At 35.9% G+C, this 21231-nt stretch overlaps 1 protein-coding gene across 2 annotated transcripts in view; it reads right to left on the bottom strand.

The window, feature by feature from the left end:
- Positions 1 to 21231, bottom strand: part of ELAPOR2 (endosome-lysosome associated apoptosis and autophagy regulator family member 2) — a 209993-nt gene that overhangs the window by 85359 nt on the left and 103403 nt on the right. For both annotated transcript variants that reach the window (XM_001369205.5, XM_056799462.1), the window contains exons 3-4: positions 8233 to 8428; positions 1053 to 1200 (exon numbers count right to left, since the gene is read on the bottom strand). In XM_001369205.5, the coding sequence (XP_001369242.2) occupies positions 1053 to 1200; positions 8233 to 8428 (344 nt within the window). The remainder of the gene's footprint in view (positions 1 to 1052; positions 1201 to 8232; positions 8429 to 21231) is intronic.

Raw genomic sequence — 21231 nt, 5'->3', positions numbered from 1 at the left:
ATAGCACTAAGCATAAACCACAAGGTTTTCATCTACTCCAGGAAACATTTCACAAATGAAGTGGCTGCTATAGGAGGAAATGTGTAACTTGGGTATTATTTAGCAGTTTAAATATTTCACTGAATTTTAGAGCTGGAATGGGATTTACACATCATGGAATCTTATTCCTCATTTTCAAAACTATTTTTGTAATTAAGGGAAGTGAAGGGGGAAATGACAGGATGTGAAAGAAAGAAGAGACAATGAAAGGAAAGAAAACACATTTACTCAGTGCAACGGTTCAATGTTTTTGCAGTCACTTGAGCCACAACTGACATTTTCCAGTTTATAACAATTAAGCAAATGTTTTAACTAAAGTAGATAAATTAGTTTAAATAACTACTATTCTTTATGATGATCAGTACTACCATTTGCCAGTCCTTTGGATCCCAAACACAAAAATCCTTTGCCCAGTAGCATTTCTGAAATATTACATATGAATATGCTTACATAACAAATTAAATCTCCACAGAGAAACACATTTTAAATTATAATGGGAAAAGAAGAGTCATTTAGACCCAACATGAAAGTTCTATAAATACCCACAATAAGACTATAACAAAGTAGTACCTATGATTTAACTCCAGATAAGAGTGAACTTCCCAGGAAATATCAATAAAGTGAAAAGTTCAAACAAAAGGCCAAGTGTTAGAAGCTACAAAAAGAAAGTGAAATTGTCACTGTTTCACAAAATGGAAATGTGATTTAATGAATTCAAATCACATTATTTCACTTTCCTTAGCAATCTAAAAGTAGAAAGAGGGTAAAGCATCAACCAATCCAAGAAACAGTAAATTAGATTAAAAGATATGTAGTTTAAAAGCAAATAAAATCCAAAGCTATAAGAGAATAGAAGAATCCTGACTCATAGGCAAAAGGTTGAAGGATAAAAGGGAGAGGCAAGGTTTAAGATATCAAAATTCATCTATATCTTCCCCTTTAAAGCTAAGTATCTACTGAAGTTTGGGAAAGGAGAAAGACAAGGAGAAATTCCAGATTTTTAAACCCCTTACAAAGAATTCAAAGAAGATGTTGTTGTCAATATACTGGTATTCAAAGAAGACATAACCAGACTTCTTTAGGTGTACTGCATAGATCAAAGAAACCGTGCAGTCATCTCGATTAGATTCAATATAATTTCCACGAGGGATCCAAGAAGAGCTGTGGAAGCAAAGCCAAAAAGAACACCATGTTAGTAACAGGACTACTTTCTCTTTTCAAACATATGACTGGGTTAAGAAGGTCATTACTGCAGAGATGAGCCATAGTTTTACCAGCAACCTTCAAAGTCCATATGTTTTAGAGGAAAATGTAAAAATTCTCTTTGTCACTTAACTTCCTGAATCCTGGGGAGAAGCTCTGGGCATAAGGATACAGTAACCTCAAATGTGATCTCTAGAAATACTTAAATGTTCATTCTTCTTAGGTAGGATGGAAGACAGAAGCATTCTTCTCACTAATTTCTAATTTATTCATATTAATTTATTTATTATTTATTCATTTATTCATAGCCTGCCACACAAAAGTCCCACTTTCCTTAAAGATATACTTAACTTCAAAGTCATTAGACTGGAAAGGCTGTAGTCAGTGTCAACCTACATGTTTAACAACAAGCTCCCCAAAAATGTGTATTGTACACACTTTAAAGTTTAATTTACATTATGAAATTTTTTCCATTTATTCATATCTAGACAATAAGCAAAACAATAAATCAAGCCCAGATTAGTAGCATTAACCATTCTAGAAGATGGAAATGCTCAAATGAAAATTTAACAATTACTTCTCTTGAGACAATAAGAGCATTCTCCAGAAATCTTTTGGCTGTAGCTTATGGTTTGTTCCCTCAGATACTTTTCTTTACAAGCAGAGGAGTTGGAATTGTAAGGCCAAAAGGAATATTAAAATGGTATTTCTTTTAGTTCAGAGTCCTACAGCTAGTTGTCTAGCTCCATTTTTAATAATACCCAACATAAGGACATTCCTTGGGCTTTTTGCTTGAGTAATTTTTATCTCGGAATTCTAAGCTTAATACTTCCTAACAATGAATTAACAAACATGAACACTATGTGAAATTTCAGGTAAAAAGATGTATCCCTCCAATTCCTGCAGAAAGGGAAGTTTGTTTAGCAATATATTCCAAATTATAAAATCCTAACTACAAGAGAAAAGTGAAGAGTTCATTACTACAGAATTTTCCCTACCCCTACCCTTTAATTTTAGACTTTGGAGATCAAATTGGATTCACTGATATTTTGATGTTAAGTCATCTCAGTCATGTCCAAATCATTTGGGATTCTCTTCTCCAGCTCATTTTATGGATGAGGAAACTGAAGCAAATAGAGTTAAGAGTTTTACCCAGGGTCCCATAGCTATTATCTGAGTCTGGATCTGAACTCTGGTCTTTCTAATGCCAGGACTGGCACTCCATTCATTATGCCACCTAGCTGCCCTTTCATTAGTATAGGGAAATGCCAATGAGGATATTCTTTCTACCAACACCTCCTGGGCAATTAATAGTCTTAAGGAAATTAAATGATTTGCCCATGACACATGGGCAATATATGACAAGAATTTACATTTCCTCCCAGATATCTTGATTTCAAGAATTCGTTTCTTTCCACTGCATCATACTTTAAATCTATATAATGCATTTTCCAATGAGACACAGAAAGGTGAATTAACTTGCCTAAGGTCACAAGAGGAATTAACTACTGACAACATTTCAAAAACAGCATTGAACTTCATTTTGATCCTTTTTACATCTTTCACATTGATATTTTTTCAAGTATTCAAACATACAAAATTAGCCAAGATGTTCAGATGTCAAAACTGCAACCTTCTTATTGGTACTTCTGCAAGTGGGATGCAGGATATGTTATTATAGTGAGTACCACCCAGAAAAAAAAGTTAAATTTAATAAATACATCCTTAGTCACCCTCAGTCCTTCTCTGGTCAAACCATGTTGAAAATGTTTTCTGATATAAATTTCATTAATCTGCTTTTAATGTGTTTCAATATATCAGTTCTTAAGGTTCAATGTTGCTTTTCTTGTTCATTTTTAATCTTCTGTCACTACTTCAAAGATCTGTGGTTTCACCATGTGGAAATTCTCTCCAATGATATGGACTATAATACCCCAACATGCACACTTCTGTAGGTGTTCTTTATAAATAACAATGGTTGAAAAAATTTATCACCTGGGGACCAAAGGAGCTAGCAGGGCACAAGGCTTAGAGTCTTGAGTTCAATTATGGCCTCTAATACTTACTAGCAGCAAAACCCTGTGTAAGTTACTCAACTTCTATCTGCCTCAATTTACTCCACTATAAAATGGAAATAATAATGGCACTTACCTTGCAGGATTATTGTAAGTATCAAGTGAGATAATATTTGCAGAGATCTTAGAACAGTACCTGACACATAGGCATTCAATAAATGATAGTTTCCCTTCCCTTTGGAATTTAGCTAACTTAGTCCTTATAAGTCAGATCTCCAGATACATATTTTAAAACCCTTCTAGCTTGCCCTGATCTACAAGTACTTGCATTCCCCTGGAATGGCCATCAAGAGTCCAAACACTAGGTGAACAGAACCAGGAGAACAATCTGCACAGTAGGAGTAATGTTGTAAAGCTAATCAATGTGAAACATATAGTAATTCTGATCAATACAATATTCCAACATGACTCCAAAAGCCTTTTGAAGTAAAAACCTATACACCTCCAGAGAGAGAACTGATGGGTTCAGAGGGTAAACTGAAGCATAGTTTTCCTTTCTTTTTTTTTCTTGTTTTTCCCCCCAGAACATGGTTAATGAAGAAATGTTTTACATAACTTCACATTGATAATGGCTATCATATTTCTCACTCTCTCAATGGATGAGGGAAAGTATGAAGGAAAAAGAGAGAATTTTGAACTGAAAAAAAAATTTTTAACTTTAACAGTCCATACTCAAGTCTGAACATTGAAACACAGGACTAAACTTTAAAAATGGGAGAAGTAAGTAGCCTTGGAGTGCACCAAATAGCATTTATAAGGATATGATGGGGTTTTTTCATGTTTTTTCTGTTCCTCATTATTAGTACTATATTAATTCTTAATAACATTGTGAAGAAAGCATACTGCAACTTACCTTTTCTCTAAGGATTCGGAGAATGGCTACTGGGAAATTTACTAATCAGACTGTTATTGTAATTCTATTGTAAAAGATCCATTTTTATTAGCTTAAATAATATAACAACTGTACTGAGAAATTCCATTATCCAAAGTATACATAAAAGAAAACATGAAGTTTGTGATTCACCCAACCTTCTGAAATTTAAATAAGTTTACTCTCTCTAACTGTATTGTTAATAACTATAGTAAACCAAAGATACCTTAAATCAATACTTTTAATAATAAAACATTTTAACAGATAATCTTTGGTAATGAATTTGCTTAATAGTTTGCCCAAGTTCAAGAAAATAAGCATTTTATTAAGCATGTATTCTGTGCCAGTCATTATGCTGAGCACTTTATAAATATTATCTCACTTGATCTGGGAAGCAGGTGCTATTTTTATCTCCATTTTACATTTGAGGAAATTAAGGCATCCAGAGATTAAGTCATTTGCTCAGGGTCAAATGACTATTAAGTGTATGAGGCTGGATTTCACCTCAGGCCTTCCTGATTCCAGACCCAGCTCTCTATCTGCTGTGCCAAGTAGCTGTCAGTGTTCAAGAATGTTAGAAATAACATCTACAAATACATTTCAGAAATCACTGAGGGTACCATCAAGCTGCAATTTACCCTGAGAAATTTATCCAAGAAAACACTACATTAACAAACTACATTCACTAGATATCAGTCAGTTTCCTAAATATATAAATCATTAGAAGTAATATATGAGAGCATCCCTTCTGAGCATGCCATCTGGCCATAACTCCAAAGATAAAGAACCATTGCACTACAGTACTCTTCTAAATTAAAGTCTTAAATGTGAGAGTAGATCTCCTCAAGGGGTCAGGGGCAAGAGATGGATTTCATATCACAAGATACTGAGCAGCTTCTGTTCAAAGACAGTAGACAACAGGTGAATCCCACCCCCCATTAATAAACACCATGAAAACATGAGTTTCCTGCTAGGTGGTTGAAAACTTCATATGATAAAACTGGTAATCTAGTTTGTTAAAGACAGAAAAGGGGAACAGAGACTAGATTAGTCAGTTATGTCACCCAGAACATAGGTCCTTAAAATCAGAGAATTTAAAATGGGAGGAATCTTAGACATCATCTTGTTCATCTCATTTTACAAAAGAAGAAGCTGAGACTAAAAGTTTAAATAGTATGCCTAAAGCTTCAAAAGTTTGGTAAGTAGCAGAGGTAGGGTTTGATCCCAGGAACACTCACTATAAATCAAATATGCAAGCAAGCACCTTCTTTTAAGATCCTTGCTAAAGAGTCTCCATCTAGGTAAAGATTAACTGTGAATTTTTCTGATCATTGAGATTCTTCTGGGTAGGTCAGTGGCACAGTGGACAGAGCACCAAGCCTGAAATCAGGATGACTCCTAATCCTAAATTCAAACCAGGTCTCAGACACTTAGGAGTTATATGACCCTAGAAAAATCATTTAACCCTGTTTGCCTCAATTTTCCCATCTGTAAAATTAACCGGAGAATGAAATGGCAACCTGTTCTAGTATCTTTGCCAAGAAAACCCCAAATGGACAAGGAGTCTGACATGATTAAAATGAACAAGACGATCCTATAAAGAAGAGTGCTAAGTGTCCACTTATAAGAGGGGAGAGGAAAGAAGAGATTGGACAGTGAAGGATCAGTCCTAGGAGCATAAGGATATTTGGTGAAGTACACATAATGAATAAACTATCCAATTTAGATTATGAGCAGGGATGTTAGGACTTTTTCTGGTCTATCTGGGATGTGGTAAACAATCGGACTTTTGATTGGTTGTTAAGCCAGAATTTGGTGGACTATCAGAAGGCATTAAGTAACAAAAGAAAGATGTTTCTCTTTCTTTCCTTCTGGTTACATTCAAATAGAGTCAAAGAGTGTTGTAAGCATCTGGCTGAGGAGACAGACAAAACCAGCCCCAAGCTCAAGGTCTCTCCCACCCAAGCCTACATGATGCCACATTCAGATGACCCACCCTACTCCTGTGTATATATCATGTCTATTCTTTCCTGCCTTTAGTTAAGAAAATGAGACAAAATGAACTAGTTTTCAACTTTATGAGAATGAAGGGACCAGGAACCTAGATTTAATAGAAAAGAGAATGCCCCCAGTTCAGAGAAATACTTGGTATTTCTCTCTATTCTCTCAACAATTGTCCCTTTGTAAAATTGAATTGATTTTAATAAGTGAGATGATGCTAGGACACTGATGGAGTACAGATGACTATAATGGAGATACTAACTATATCTGTGATAGATATGGGAGAAAATATATCAGAATAGGTATCAAGCCAAAAGCATTTCAAGAACTTCACGGTCTCTCAGAGAATCCTAGAAGCTTAAAAGGGAAAGAGCACCTGAAGGTTGGAATTGGGGCAAAGACCCCCAAAGAATAACCCCTTCCCAAAATGACATTTAATCTCTGGACTTTGAATATGGAGATGCCAGATTTGAGTTAACTACTGCATTTATATATCAAAGCTACATATGGCCAAAAGACAAGAAAAGGACTTTCTTTTAAAAGACTAAGCATTGTTTACCATCCCTACTAGAGTCAATGGCTCACTTAAGAAATTTGAAATATGGATAGAAAGTCCAATGATGATGTGTCTATCTTAGTTTTTTTTTTAATCTGAAATGAGGAAATATCTAAAGGTTAGCTATTCTTCCTTTCAAGAAAATAGGTCTAAAATCAGTGTTTTAAAAAAGATTTCAGAAAAGCAATAATTTTTCTTGAGGATTTTTATTAAGAAATACCATTTTCCCTTTAAGTACATAAATTTTAAAGGCTAACTACAATTTTTAAATTTTATTTATATTATATCTTGTGACGATTCTTTCCATGCACACAAAAAATTGGCCAAACTATTATGTGTGTGTATGTATCATGTGTATATGTATATATACATAAGTCAAAAATTCACTTTCTGGAATTTGAATAGGCCTTTCAAGATGGTCTAAGGAAGAGTACTGGAATGCTAAACTGAAACATGATTTCCAACTTCAAAATTGGCTCTGACTCTCATTTAATATCCCTGGATTTCTCTTTTCTCATCTGAAAAATAAGGCTTTTATACTAAATGGCTTCTTGAAAGGTCCCTCCTAATAACTCTACATCTATGAATCTGTGAAACTCCCTGAATTTCAGTTTCTTCATTGATAAATGAGGTTGTTGAAACAAATGGCCTTTAAGGTCCTTTCCAGCTAATTTACACTGTGAAAAATTAGTACTGAATTGTGATATTATTTGAAATAATTTTCCCTTTAGCTCTCCTCCCCCAGGTTAGACTGAAACTTGGTACAAAACTCCAGACTTCTAGTTTCCCCTCAGGCTATGAAAACAGGTCCTGATCTTTTGTCTTTGTCAAAGATAAAAGAATTAAGACCAGGCTAAGCAGCCATGGTGAACCCTGATTAAGGGAAGTCAATAAACTCTAGCAGCCCTATAGGATTCAAAGAGGCTGACTGTGTTAAGATTTTCCTCTCCTCTTGTAATGAAGTAGGAGTTGAGGTCTCCCAGTCCACCTTCTCGGTGGTTATTTACCAATCAGAGATGTATTGAGGATGTTAATGGGAGGAACTGAAAGAGTTCACAAGTGGTATATAAGCCTCTGCCAGGGAGGGGAAGCTCTTTTTTCACCTTCCCAGATTGTGGAGAGAGGTAACTGACTAGCTTGGGATGTCTTGACCAGCCAATTAATTAATAATTTAAAATTAAGAAAAACTGCCTCTTGAGAATTTCAATCATTATAACATTTGTGATTCTACGTATGCTTATGATACATTGGGGAATTTGAGAAGAATTACCTCAAATGTGAAGCACCCAAATCTATCAGTCCTGTCCTATTTCTTTACATGTGCAGTATCTATTTCTCAAAGTTCTTAGAATAAAATTCCTCTGATAGACCTTAAATGCCCATCATCAATCAACACCATAAAAAGTTATAATGTTCAAAAGATTATCAAGTATATTTTTCTCTGTTATCACGTCATCAATATTAACTGGCTGCTTTAAGTTTCTTACTTGTCACAGCTATCTGGTTTATTCTCAGTAGGACCCGTTTCTGTGTCCATGAATGTTGCGACATTGGAAAATCCTGCTGGTAACTCATCCCATTCATCAAACTTGATACCACTGCCCAAGGAATAGGTGCCTTCCTCACACTTACTGCAAACCTGATTCTTCATTTCTAGGTATTCACCAGAAGCACAGGAGAAGGCTGAAAAAGAATCATTTACAATCAATTAGTCATAAGGGTAATCAGGCACAAAGACAGCAACAGTAGGCTACCATTTAAAATACTGTACTGTTAACCAAGAGTTCTACTGGAAAAACCATGAACATAATTACTCAATTATTCATACTCTACTATATAACTGAGAAAAATCCAACCTGCCTATTTTCCCCACCTTACTAGCACTAAGACCAAGCTTTATAATTGTTTTAAGATTTGTTTCTAGAGGAAATCAACATATACACCATGAAAAATAGCCAGCCTTTTTACTAAACTATTTAGTTTTGGTTCAGCGTTATTATTCATTCATTCAATAAAAACTTATTGAGATGTTGGTGTGGAAAGATCTGTTAGGCTGTGGTATTATTCACCCTCGGATCTGAGGAGGGCAAGTCTGTCCAATTGAAATACTCTTTAAAATATGAATATATTAAGTCCCTAAGCTATCTTCAAAAAAAAAAGAAAGAAAGAAGGGAAGAAAAAACACCCCAAAGAGAAGAACAGATTAGGCCCTAACTACAGAATGCTTCCCCCCATAGAAAAGCAGAGGATGTTTAACCATAAATCAAAGAAAAGCAAATTTTGCATTAAGTAATCAGAACAATAATTCACATCATTCATTGTCAAAAAAGCACTATATTCATCAGAGATGGTGCTGCTGCTGCTACTAATTTACCATCATTATCAATTTTATAACATCAATAAAATGAAAACAAAATAATAAAATTAACAAGTTTTAAAAGTATTCAATTTTAATAAAGTAGAATTTTAAAATAAATAAATAAGGTATTTATTCTTTTACTTTTCAACTCCATATGTTTCTTTCTTTATGCAGTAGCAGCCAATGTGTACATTTTTTGGTGGCTGATTTTACTTACTATCACTTCCCAGAAGTCTTTCTCTACCTTCTATTCTTCATAATTATTGACAGTATCCAATAATCAGCAAAGTTCCTGGCATGTAGTAGGTACTTAATAAATGCTTGTTGAGAGGCAGCTAAGGAGGCTCAATGGACAGAGATTTAGGTCTGGAGATAGGAGGTCCTGGGTTCAAATTTGATATCAGACACTTCCTAGCTGTTTGACCTTGAGCAAGTTACTTAACCTCAACTGCCTACTCTTTTGCGTTGGAGTCAATATTTAATATCAAGTCTAAGACAGTAAGTAAAGGTTTAAAAAATATCATAGCCCCAGAAAACTAGAGGAAGATCAGTACTGTAGAATTTTTTAGTTTTACTTTAAATAGCAGTATATGAAGATAATACATTATACTTAAAGAAAATAGGACTTTTTCCCTTCATGATTATTAATCAGGTTTTTACTTGTTTAAGGAGAAAGAGAACAAAATGTCATTTCATTATTATAAGGAACTCCTCTTTCTGGAATTCCCTGAGCAACTCTAACCATTAGTGGATTATCCTCTCTAGACCCTCCATCAATTCAGACTGGCAAGGTCTACAGACTTTATCATTTTGAAGAGTAGCCTGAGCGACTAAGATCAAATAACTTGCCCAGTGCCATGCTCTAATAAATATTGGGAGCAGAAGTTGAACAGAGGTCTTCTTGACTCCAAAGTTCTTTATATACTACTATTCAACTCATTTGTGACCATGGAGTTTGGCAATTAGAAAGTATTATTCTATCCACAAATAATAGATGGGGAAAACTGAGGTTTAAGCAGAGCAATGAATTACACAAAGCAAATGTCTTTCCCACAGGGTACCAACATCCATTAGGGAAAGAATATCATTATAACCCTGTCTCTGGTGGCCTATACTCTAATATATCATAACCAATCCTTTGACTATCTTGCCACTGCTCAAGTTCTTATCATCATGTTGTTGTTTTTTTCCCTAGAAACCCACCTTCTCCTTATTCCCAATGTGGAAGCAGCAGTTATGGTAGAATTATCCACTACTCCAGTAAGACCATAACTAGATACCACCTATCTGTTTAACCTTTATATCTTTCCCACCACCACCACCACCACATACACAAAAACCCCTATATAATAATACCTAGTAAGGGCCAAGTTGAAGTTACTGCAGTTGGAACTTCTGGAGTAGAGCCAAGAGGGTGAAGTAGAGATGCATTCAGCCAAGCTCTTCTAACATTCCCCTCCAAATAACTTTAAAATAATGCCATGAAACAAATTCTGGAGTGGCAGAGCCAATAGAAAGAGGGAGACATTCTTCCAGTCCAAAAAAAAAAAAAAACATAGAAGCTCAGAAAGAGGTATCTGTGACATGGGGGAAGAGGCTAGCCCAGATCCCACAAGGATGAAACAACAGTGGTGAGATTAAATTATAGTGGCAGAAGAAGCAACAGCTTTGCCAGAAATAGTAAGAGGACCTGGCAACTAGTCAAGAAGAGATTACAGAATATCCCTCTGCTACTACTGGACACAGGAGCAGGTACTGTTTGGGAACTCCATTGCCCATTCTTCTTGGTCATAGTTGAAAGGCAGAGAAGAGCACTTTCAGTCAAGAGGGAACAGGAGCCCTGAGGAATAACTGTTCTACAATGCTATCACCTGTACTCAATTCTGGATCATAATTCAAGGGCAGAGAAGACCTTTAGTCAAGAGGGATTGGAAACACTAAGGGGCAATATCACTTCTGGCCCAACAGATCAAGGACCCTATAGAAACTGAGGAACAGTATCATTTCTGGTCCCAAGGGAGATTACCCCTGAGGAAAAGTATCAATTTCAATCCCAAGGGATCATGGACCTTTCCTGGGTAAAAAGCAGAGTGCAAATCAAAAGAGTACTGACCATCCGTCTCCCCAAATCACCCCATACATTGAAAACATTACAAAATTTCAAAATCCCCAAACAAAATCTGAAAACAGAATTGTGAAAAATCCTGAATCTTCAGACAAGTCCACTCCTCCTTCACCATAATGCCAAGAAAAGAACCCAACATTAATATAAAGTTCCAAATCAAGAAATAGGGTGGAAAATTAACAAATAACAAAAAAAAACTTGATCTTAAAAAGTGACTATGGTGACAGTGAAGATCAAGACACAAACTCAGAAGACAATGAGGTCAAAATAGCTACATGCAGGGGGCACCTGGGTAGCTCAGAGGATTGAAAGCCAGGCCTAGAGATCCTAGGTTCAAATCTGTCCTCAGACACTTCCCAGCTGTGTGACCCTGGGCAAGTCACTTGACCCCCATTGCCTAGCCCTTACCACTCTTCTGCCTTGGAACCAAGTCACAGTATTGATTCCAAGACAGAAGGTAAGGATTTATTTTTTAAAATAGCTACATGCAGAGCCTCAAAGAAAAATATGAACTTGACACAAGCACAACAAGAATTCTTGGAAGAGCTAAAAATGTATTTTCAAAATCAAACAACAGTGTAGAGGGAAAATTAAGCAAAGAAATTAAAAGAAATGGAGAAATTAAAGGAAAGGATGAAAATTATTAAAAGACAATTAATTATTTGATAAAAAAGAGGCATAAAAAATTACTGAAAAAATGGCACCTTAATAAACAGAGTTAACCAAATGGAAAAAGAGGTAAAAAAAATTCTTTAATAAAAATCATTTCTTAAAAAATAGATTAGTCCAAATGGGAAAAGTACAAAAGCTCACTGAAGAAAATAGCTTCCTGAAAATTAAAATTGGGCTAATAGAAGCTAATGATTTATGAGAAATTAATAAATAATAAGAAGTTCAAAGGGATGGGAATATAGAAAAATAATGTGAAATATCTCATCAGAAAAACTACTGATCTGGAAAACAGATCAAGAAATTAATTTAAGAAATATCAGATAACCTAAAAGTCATAATCAAAGAAAGCCTTATCTTTAAGACATCTCAGGGATCATATTTTAAGAATTTGAGATATACATATCTCCAAATATTATCAAGGAAAATTGCCCCAACATCTTCAAGCTAGAAGGAAAAACAGAAATCCACTGATCCCCTCCTGGAAAAGATCCAAAAATGAAAACTTCCAGGAATATTATAGCCAAATTCTAGAGCTTCCAGGTCAAGGATTAAAAATAGCCAGAAAGAAAACATTCAAATACCATGGAGCCACAGTCAGGATTACAATAGATTTAGCAACTACTATTTAAAGGAGTAAAGGGCTTGAAAAATGATGCTCCAGAAGGCAAAAAAAGTTGGGATTACAACCAAGAATATAATTTGTCCAGAAAAATCAAGTATGATACTTCATGAGGAAAAATAAATATTTAATGAAATAGGAGACTTTCAAGCATTCCTAATGAAAAGGTCAGAACTGAAGAGAAAAATTTGACTTTCAAATATGAGACAAAAAAAGAATAAAAAATAAGCATGAAATAGATACTATAAGAGTCTCAAAACTAAACTGCATAGCTTTCTATATGGGAAGTCGATACATATATCTTGTAAGAATTTTATCATTGTTAAGGCAGAAAGAGAGCATATAAGTGCATTTACTACATTGGGATAAAAATTGTTTAAATGGGTAAGTGAGAAAAAGGGGGAAGAGAAAAGAAGAATGAGGAAAATTACTTCACATAGAAGAGTTGTACAAGGAAGAATGTTTACAATGGAGAGTGAATTGTGGGAGGGAAAGACAATGTTTAAACCTCACAGACATTTAAATTGGTTCAAAAAATGAAATATACACACAGGTGTCACTTTCACATTGTGGGGATTAGAGGCATGCTGCCCCATAATTTAGAAAATCTTCCTATAAAAATTTGGCTTTCCCCTTCATAATAGAGTAAAAATCTGAATTTGTTCTTTTTTTCTTTTATGAGGTGTTTTTAATAGTTTATTGTAAAATTTGGGTAAAGTATTTGGTCATAGGCCTTATAATTTCTAAACTATTTCTATGTTGTTTGCTGACCACCATATGTCAACTGCAGCTTCTGCAAAACTTCCCAATAATTCCCATTCAATTTCTAATTCTAACCTACAATATATCAAAACCATGATGGAAAAAAGTTGTGATGTAGAAAGGATACCTGAACACACATACACTCCATTATTAGTAGAAATCTATCTTGCCCATTAGGGAAGTATTAGGGGGAAAGGGATAAGAAAAAGGGAAGGGGTACTTAAAGGAAGGCATATTAAAGAAGCAGGGGTCAGAAGCAAAATGGACCTTAGTGGAGGGTTGGGGGTGAGGTAGGGCGAGGGGAGAAACAGAGACAAAGAGAGAAGGTCAAAGAGAAAATATTGCAATCCACCAAAAAAAGAAACAATTCAAGTATCATGCAGTAAGAATCAAGATAATATAAGATTTAGCAACTTCTACATTAAAGATCAAACATCCTGAAATGTGATATTCTGGAGTGTTAAAAGAACTAAAATTACAATCAAGAATCACCTACCTAGGGAGTAGCAGTATTGATTCCAAGATGGAAGGTAAGGGTTTAAAAAAAAAAAAAAGAATCACCTACCTACCCAGCAAAAGTGAGTGTAATCCTTCAGAGGGAAAAATAGATATTCAGTGAAATAAAGGGCTTTCAAACATTCCTGATAAAAACATGAGAGCTAATAGAAAAATCTGACTATCAAATACAAGATTCAAGAACAGAATAAAAAAAGGAAAAAGTAAAGAGAAATCATACGGGATTCAATAAGGTTAAACTGTTTGCATACCTACATGGGAAAATGATTCTTGCAATTCCTAAGAACTTTATCATCTTTGGGGCACTTAGGAGTATATATAAGGGGCATGAATTTGAGCTGAATATGATGGGAAGATACCTAAAAAAATTAAATTAAGGGGTGAGAAAGAGGAACACATTGGGAAAAGGGAGAAGGGAAAGGTGGAATGGGGCAAATTATCCTCTCATAAAAGAGGCACAAAAGAACTTTTATTGTGGAAAAGAAGATGAGGCAGTTGGGGTGGGGAAGGGCTTGAACCTTACTCTCATCAGAAGTGGCTTGAAGGGAGAATAACACATACACACACATTTAGGTATAGAAATCTATTTTACCCTACAGAAAAATAGGAGAGGAAGAGAATGGAGAGAGGAATGTTATAGAAGGAAATAAAAACTGGGGAAGTAGTGGTCAGAAACAAAACAGTTTTTGAGAATGGGCAGAATGAAAGGAAAGAAATAAAGTAGGATAAACATGAGGAAAAATAGGAAAGTGAGAAATAAATCATAATCATAGCTGTGAAGAAAAATACACAGCAAGATTCTCTAATAAAGGCCCCATTCCTCAAAAACATAGAGAAATTAATTAAATGTATGGGAAAATAAGTCATTCTCCAACAATAAATAGTAAAAAGGATATGGAGAGGCAATTCTCAAAGTAATCAAAATGAATAAATGCTCTAAACAATTATTGATTAGAGAAGTGCAGATTAAAACAACTCTGAAATACCACCTATCAAAAATGATGACCAAGGTGATTTCAGAAAAGAACCTGGAAAGACTTACATGAACTGATGCAGAGTAAAATAAGCAGAATCAGAACATTGTTCAGAGTAACAGTAATATTGTATTACAAACAACTGTGAATGACAACTATTTTTAGAAATACAATTCAAAATAATCTCAAATAGCTCATGATGGAAAATGCTATCTGCCTCCAAAGAAAGAATTTATGGAGTCTGAACCCAGACAACAAAGTATAGTATATTTTAATGTTTTACATGATTGTACATGTAAAATCTATATCAGATTGCCTACCATCTGTGGGGGTGGGAGGATGGAGAATTTGAAACTCAATTTTTTTATTTTTAAATTTTCTTTTATTTTTTGCCAATTACATGTAAAAACATACAATGTTTATAAAGGAATTTTGAGTCTTATATTTTCTCCCTCCTCCCACCCCACCTCTAAGAAAGTAAGCAATCTGGAATAGATTTTTCATGTGCAGTTGTATAAAACATGTTTCCATATTAATCCTTTTGTGGAGGGAAATTGGAACCAAAAAATTTAAGAAAGTTTGGATTCAGACTCCATTATTCTGAAGAAGATGGCGTTTTTTATTATGATCCCTTGTATTGGATCCCTTTTTATTATGATCCCTTGTATGGATCATTGTATTACTGAGAATAGATAAGTTATGCACAATTTTTCATCATACATTATTCCTGTCACTATGTATGTTGTTCTCCTAGTTCTTACTTCACTCTACTTCAATTTATGTAAGTCTTTTGAGATTTTTCTGGTCTCCTACTTATCATTTCTTACACCACAATAGTAATTACAATTCATTACATTTACTACAATTTACTCACCCATTCCCCAATTTATGGATATCCCCTCATTTTCCAGTTCTTTAACCCCACAAAAAAGCTGCTTTAAATATTTTTGTAAATATAGATCCTTCCTCTTTTTATGTTTTTTTTTATCTCTTTGGGATTTAACTTAGTAATGGTATTGCTAGGTCAAAGGGTATTGTTTTCTAGCCATTTGAGCATACCTCCAAATTGCTCTCCAGAAAGGTTATCAGTTCCCAAAACTATGTTAATATCTTAATTTCCCCCCATCCCCTTTAGGTTTTGTCATTTTCCTTTTCTGTCATAATAGCCAATATGATAGATGTGAAGTGGTACTTCAGAGTTGTTTTAATTGGCACTTCTCTAAGTAAGAGTGATTTAGATCATCTTTTGTATGGCTATAGTGAGCTTTAATTACTTTGTCTGAAAACTGCCAGTTCATATCTTTTTTTCACCATTTATCAACCGGACAGTGACTTGTTCAACTATATTCAACTCATTTCTCTATGTATTTTTAAAAACGAGGCCTTTATTAGAGAAACTTATAAAAAATGAGCCATTATGTTTACTGTATATTACTCTCTATCCTATTTCCCACTTAGTTTCTGACCACCACATTCCCCAATTTGCCCTCTTTTTTATCAGCCCCATCACCCTTCTCTAATTCCCTTTCCCTCCTACTTTCCTGTAAGTTAAGATAGATTTCTGTATCGAATTGACTGTGTATATTCTTCCATCATTGAGACAATTCTGGTGAGAGTAAGGTTCACTTGCTCCTCTCCCCACCTTCCCTTCTACTGTAAGAGCTCTTTTATGTGAAATAGTTTAGCCCATTCTAGTTTTCTCTTAACTCTTCTTCCCAATGAATTTCTCTTTCTCATGCCTTAGTTTTATTTTTTTTAGATACCATCCCTTCATATTCAACTCACACCCTTGCTCTTTCTATATGTATACTGCTTCTAACAACACTAAAAGTTATGAAGTTCTTAGGAATTACAAGAATTTTCTTTCGTGTAGATATGTAAACATTGAATCCCTTATGATTTCTCTCTTTCCTTTTTATGCCTCTTTTGAGTCTTACATTTGAGGGTCAATTTTTCCATTTAGATCCAGTCTTTTCATCGGGAATCTTTGAAAGTCTTCTAGTTCATTGAATATCCATTTTTTAGTTTTATTGGGTAAGTGATTAAGTCCTTTCTCCTTTGCCCTCTAAAATATCAGATTCCAGGACCTGCACATCTTTAGTGCACCAGAAGTTAGTAAATCTTGTGTTATCCAGGCTGTGGCTCCATGATATAGGAATTTCTTCTTTTTGGCTGCTTGCAATATTTTCTTCTTGGCCTGGCAGTTCTAAAATTTGGTTATAATATTCCTGGAAGTTATCTTTTGGAGATCACTTTCAAGAGTTAATTGGCAGATTCTTCCAATGTCTATTTTGTCCTCCAGTTCTAGAATATCAGGGCACTTTTTCTTGATAGTTTTTTTTTTTGGAAAATTTTATTTAATTAATAAATTTAGAATATTTTTCCTTGGTTACAAGATTCATGTTCTTTCCCTCCCCTTCCCCCTCTCCCATAGCTGACACACAATTCCCCTGGGTTTTACATGTGTCATTGATCAAGACCTGTTTCCATATTATTAATATTTACACTGGAGTGATCAGTTAGAGTCTATATCCCCAATCATATCCCCATTGACCCATGTGATCAAGCAGTTGTTTTTCTTCTCTATTTCTACTTCCATAGTTCTTCCTCTGAATGTGTTTTCTCATAATTCTCTCAGAATTGTCCTGGATCATTGCACTGCTGCTAGTAAAGAAGTCCATTGCATTTAATTGTACCACAGTGTATCTTTCTCTGTAATAAACAGTATTATTCCAAGACAAAACATAAGGGTTTCTATAAAAAAATAAAAATAAAAATAAAGATGATATCTAAGCTCTTTTTTTTGAAGATGGCTATATTATTTTCTAAGTCAATTGTTTTTTCAATGAGATATTTCACATTTTCTTCTATTTTTTTCATTCTTTTGACTTTGTTTAATCATTTATTGATGTTGCATGGAGTCATTAGTTCTACTTGCCCAATTTTAATTTTTAAGACAAGATTTTCTTGAATGAGCTTTTGTACCTCCTTTCCATTTGACCAATTCTACTTAATAAAGAGTTCTTTTCCTTGGTGAATTTTTGTGCTTCTTTTTCCATAGAGCCAATTCTGCCTTTTAAAGAGTTCTTTTCAGGGGGCAACTGGGTAACTCAGTGGATTGAGAGCCAGACCTAGAGACGGGAGGTCCTAGGTTCAAATCTGACCTCAGCCACTTCCCAGCTGTATGACTCTGGGCAAGACACTTAATCCCCATTGCCTAGCCCTTACCACTCTTCTGCCTTGGAGCCAATACACAGTATTGACTCCAAGATGGAAGGTAAAGGTTAAAAAAAAAAGTTCTTTTCAATGCATTTTTGTGTATCTTTTTCCAAGTGGCCAATTCTACTTTTTAAAGAAATTCCTCTTTTCAGTGGATTTTGCACTCTTTTACCAATTTGCCTATTTCTTTGTAAGGTATTATTTTCTTCAGTATTTTTGTTCCTGCTTTACCATGTTATTGATTATTTTTCATGGTTTTCCAGAACTACTCTCATTTCTTTTTGCAATTTTTCTACCTCTCTGATTTTAAAATCTTCTCTGGACTTCTCTATTTAGTTGTGGGGAGATATTGAAAACAATTCATATTTTTATTGGAAGCTTTGGATGCAGCAATATTGCCTTTGTTTTCTTCAAGTTTGTGTTGTCTCCTCCCTGCCAACAAAATATCCTTCTACATTGAGTTTCTTTTTGTTGTTGTTTGCTCATTTTCCAATGTTTTCCTTTTCTTTTAACTTAATAACCTATTAAAGTTGAGCTCTGTAACTGTGGTGAAGCATTCTAAGCTTCAGGTTCTTTGTGCAGCTGCCCTTAGAACTAGGTCTGAGGATCTATAAGCTTGTCCTTCCAAGGTGGTAGGATGTAAAGAGAGGTGGGTTTAGTATTTTCCTAGCCGTTGCTGTGATCTGTGAGTAACCACAACAACTATTTTCTGCCATGGACCTGCAACCAGATTTTAATCTTGGCTTGTGGACACAAGCACTGTGTGTCCGTGTTCTTTCTTACCCTGAGACCAGCGGTCTGCACATGGGCAGTGTGACAAGAGTCTTGCACCCAAGAACAGCAAAGTAATCTGTAATCTTCTTCATAGCAATTGTCTGGCTCCCCTTACACTCTGTGGCTGAGAGTTCTAGAAGCCTTTGCTGCCAATTCAACCTTTCTTATGCCTGTTGCTGCAGTGGAGCCTATTTTCCACTATACTTCATCCCTTTACAATGGGCCTTTTGTGTTGTCCTAAGTTGTTTTGAGCTGAAAAATTATTTCATCTTTTTTGTGGGTTATGTTACTCCAGAATTCATTTTGAGGTATTTTAGTTGTTTGGAGACAAATTTAGTAGAGATCAGGTAGGTCTGTGTACCACCTACGCCATCTTGGCTCTGTCCCTCAAAATTATTAAGAATTTTAAAATTTCCCCTTTGGACTTCCAGTCAAGATGGTGGTGTAGAAGCAGCGAAAGTTCAGACCTAGGAAACCCTTCCTTAGCGATCGCAAACAGAGTGCTCCTAGGACACCGAAATTCAAGCTGAACAACAGGATAGACCTGGGGAACCCTCCTCCTGGACTTGGATCAAAAGGTACCGCACCCCAAAAGCCAGAACCCTAGATCACTCGGATCTAAGGGGTAGGCAGAAGGAAGGTCCCAGGACCCATCCCCCTCCCAACCCAGAGTACTGAGCCCATGGCAGCAGCGGGAACCTCAGGGCTCTGAGGACTCACCTTGAAAGCAACCTGAGCCAGTCTCTGGAGCGCCCAACACGGACGGCAGGGAAACATAGAGAGAAGGGGGAAGCCTGTAGCCCCCAGCTGGGTCCTACCATCTGAGTCTCAAGGGAGGTCCCAGCTTTAGGGCAACAGCTGAACCCAATCCCATCAGGAGCCCTCAGAGCTACTGAAAGGGCAGAAAACTCAGGGCTGGCAAAGGGGTTGCTCCAAAGAGCTCACCTTGAAAGTAACCCGGGCCAGTCTCTGGGCATTCAACACAGACTGTGAAGGAGGAGGTTGGTTTTTTTTTCTTCCTTTTTTTGGCTCTGGATCATTCGGCCCACACCACCTGAACCTAATCCCATCAGGAGCCCTCAGAGCTTCTGAAAGAACAAAAACCTCAGTGCCGGTGAAGGGCTTACCTTGAAAACAACCCAGGCCAGTCTCCAGGCATTCAACACAGATTGTGGAGGAGGAGGTTTTTTGCTTCAGGGCTCATTCGGCCCAAACCAGCTGAACCTAATCCCATCAGGAGCCCTCAGAGCCCAGGCAAGCCATAACCACTCCCCCCTTAGAGAGCAGGGTCTTCTGAAAAAACAGAAACCTAGAGGTGGAGTCAAGATGGCAGCCTAGAAGGAGCATAGACCTGGCAGCCTGGCCAGAGCTTTGGAGATCCTCCATATTTGCTCCAGCCGTCCAGGAAGTTTAAAACTCAGAGTAAACCCAGCCCAACTAAGCTGAACTCAATCCCATCAAAAGTCTCTAGAACGCAGGGAAGCCCAGGCTCCCCATCCATCCTCATTGACTGCTGGACTTCAAGCCAATCAAAAGCCTCCAGAGGACAGGAAAGCTCAAACAGCCAACAACCCTCCCCCAGAGATTACACCAAGAGATCTTCTGTTAAAGCTCCAAGAGGGGAGACCGATAGAAGTCCCCAAAAAACAAAAAAAATGAGAGGAACAAGAGCACAGACAAATACAGGGAGTAAAGGGGTGAATTTGAAAAAACAACAGAAACAAAAGAAAGAAACTACAATAGACAGCTTCTACTCACCAAATGGAACAGAGGGGGAGATCAGCAAATGATAAACCAGAAATCCCAGCGAATTGGATACAGGCTGTGGAAGAACTCAAAACACAACTAAGAGAGGCTGAAGACAATTGGGAAAAGAACTTAAAAATTAAGATAAGTCATCTGGAAACAGAGGCACTTGAACTAAAACAAGAAAATAGTGTCCTGAAAGCCAAAATCATCCAGCTGGAAAATGAGGCAAAGGAGATGAAAGATGAGGCAAAAGAGATGAAAGACAAGGCAAAGAGGATGAAAGACGATCTTCAAAGAAAATCAGACCAGAAGGAAAAAGACGACCAAAAAGCCAGAGATGAAATCCAATCTTTAAGAACCAGAGTAAAACAACTAGAATCAAGTGACCTCACAAGGCAGCAGGACACTATAAAACAAACAAAAAAAATGAAAAAATTGAGGAAAATGTGAAGTATCTCATTCACAAAACAGACAATTTAGAAAATCGTTCAAGAAGAGACAATTTAAGAATAATTGGACTACCAGAAGACCACGACAAAAAGAATTTTAAAATTTGCTTATACATGTAATTGGGAAGAAATTGGGAAGAAGAAATAAAATATTATATTTTTAAATAAACTGAAAATTTTGCATCAAATGGCAAAGCACTCAAAATTTAAAAAATTATAGCAGTGTCACTAGTGTTAGATTTCAACCTTCTCCCATCAAATGTAGATA

Source organism: Monodelphis domestica, chromosome 5 (genome assembly GCF_027887165.1).
Source record: "Monodelphis domestica isolate mMonDom1 chromosome 5, mMonDom1.pri, whole genome shotgun sequence".
NCBI lineage: Eukaryota > Metazoa > Chordata > Mammalia > Didelphimorphia > Didelphidae > Monodelphis > Monodelphis domestica.
The sequence above is the reverse complement of the archived record's forward strand: the minus strand, read 5'-3'. Positions and strand labels throughout refer to the sequence as shown.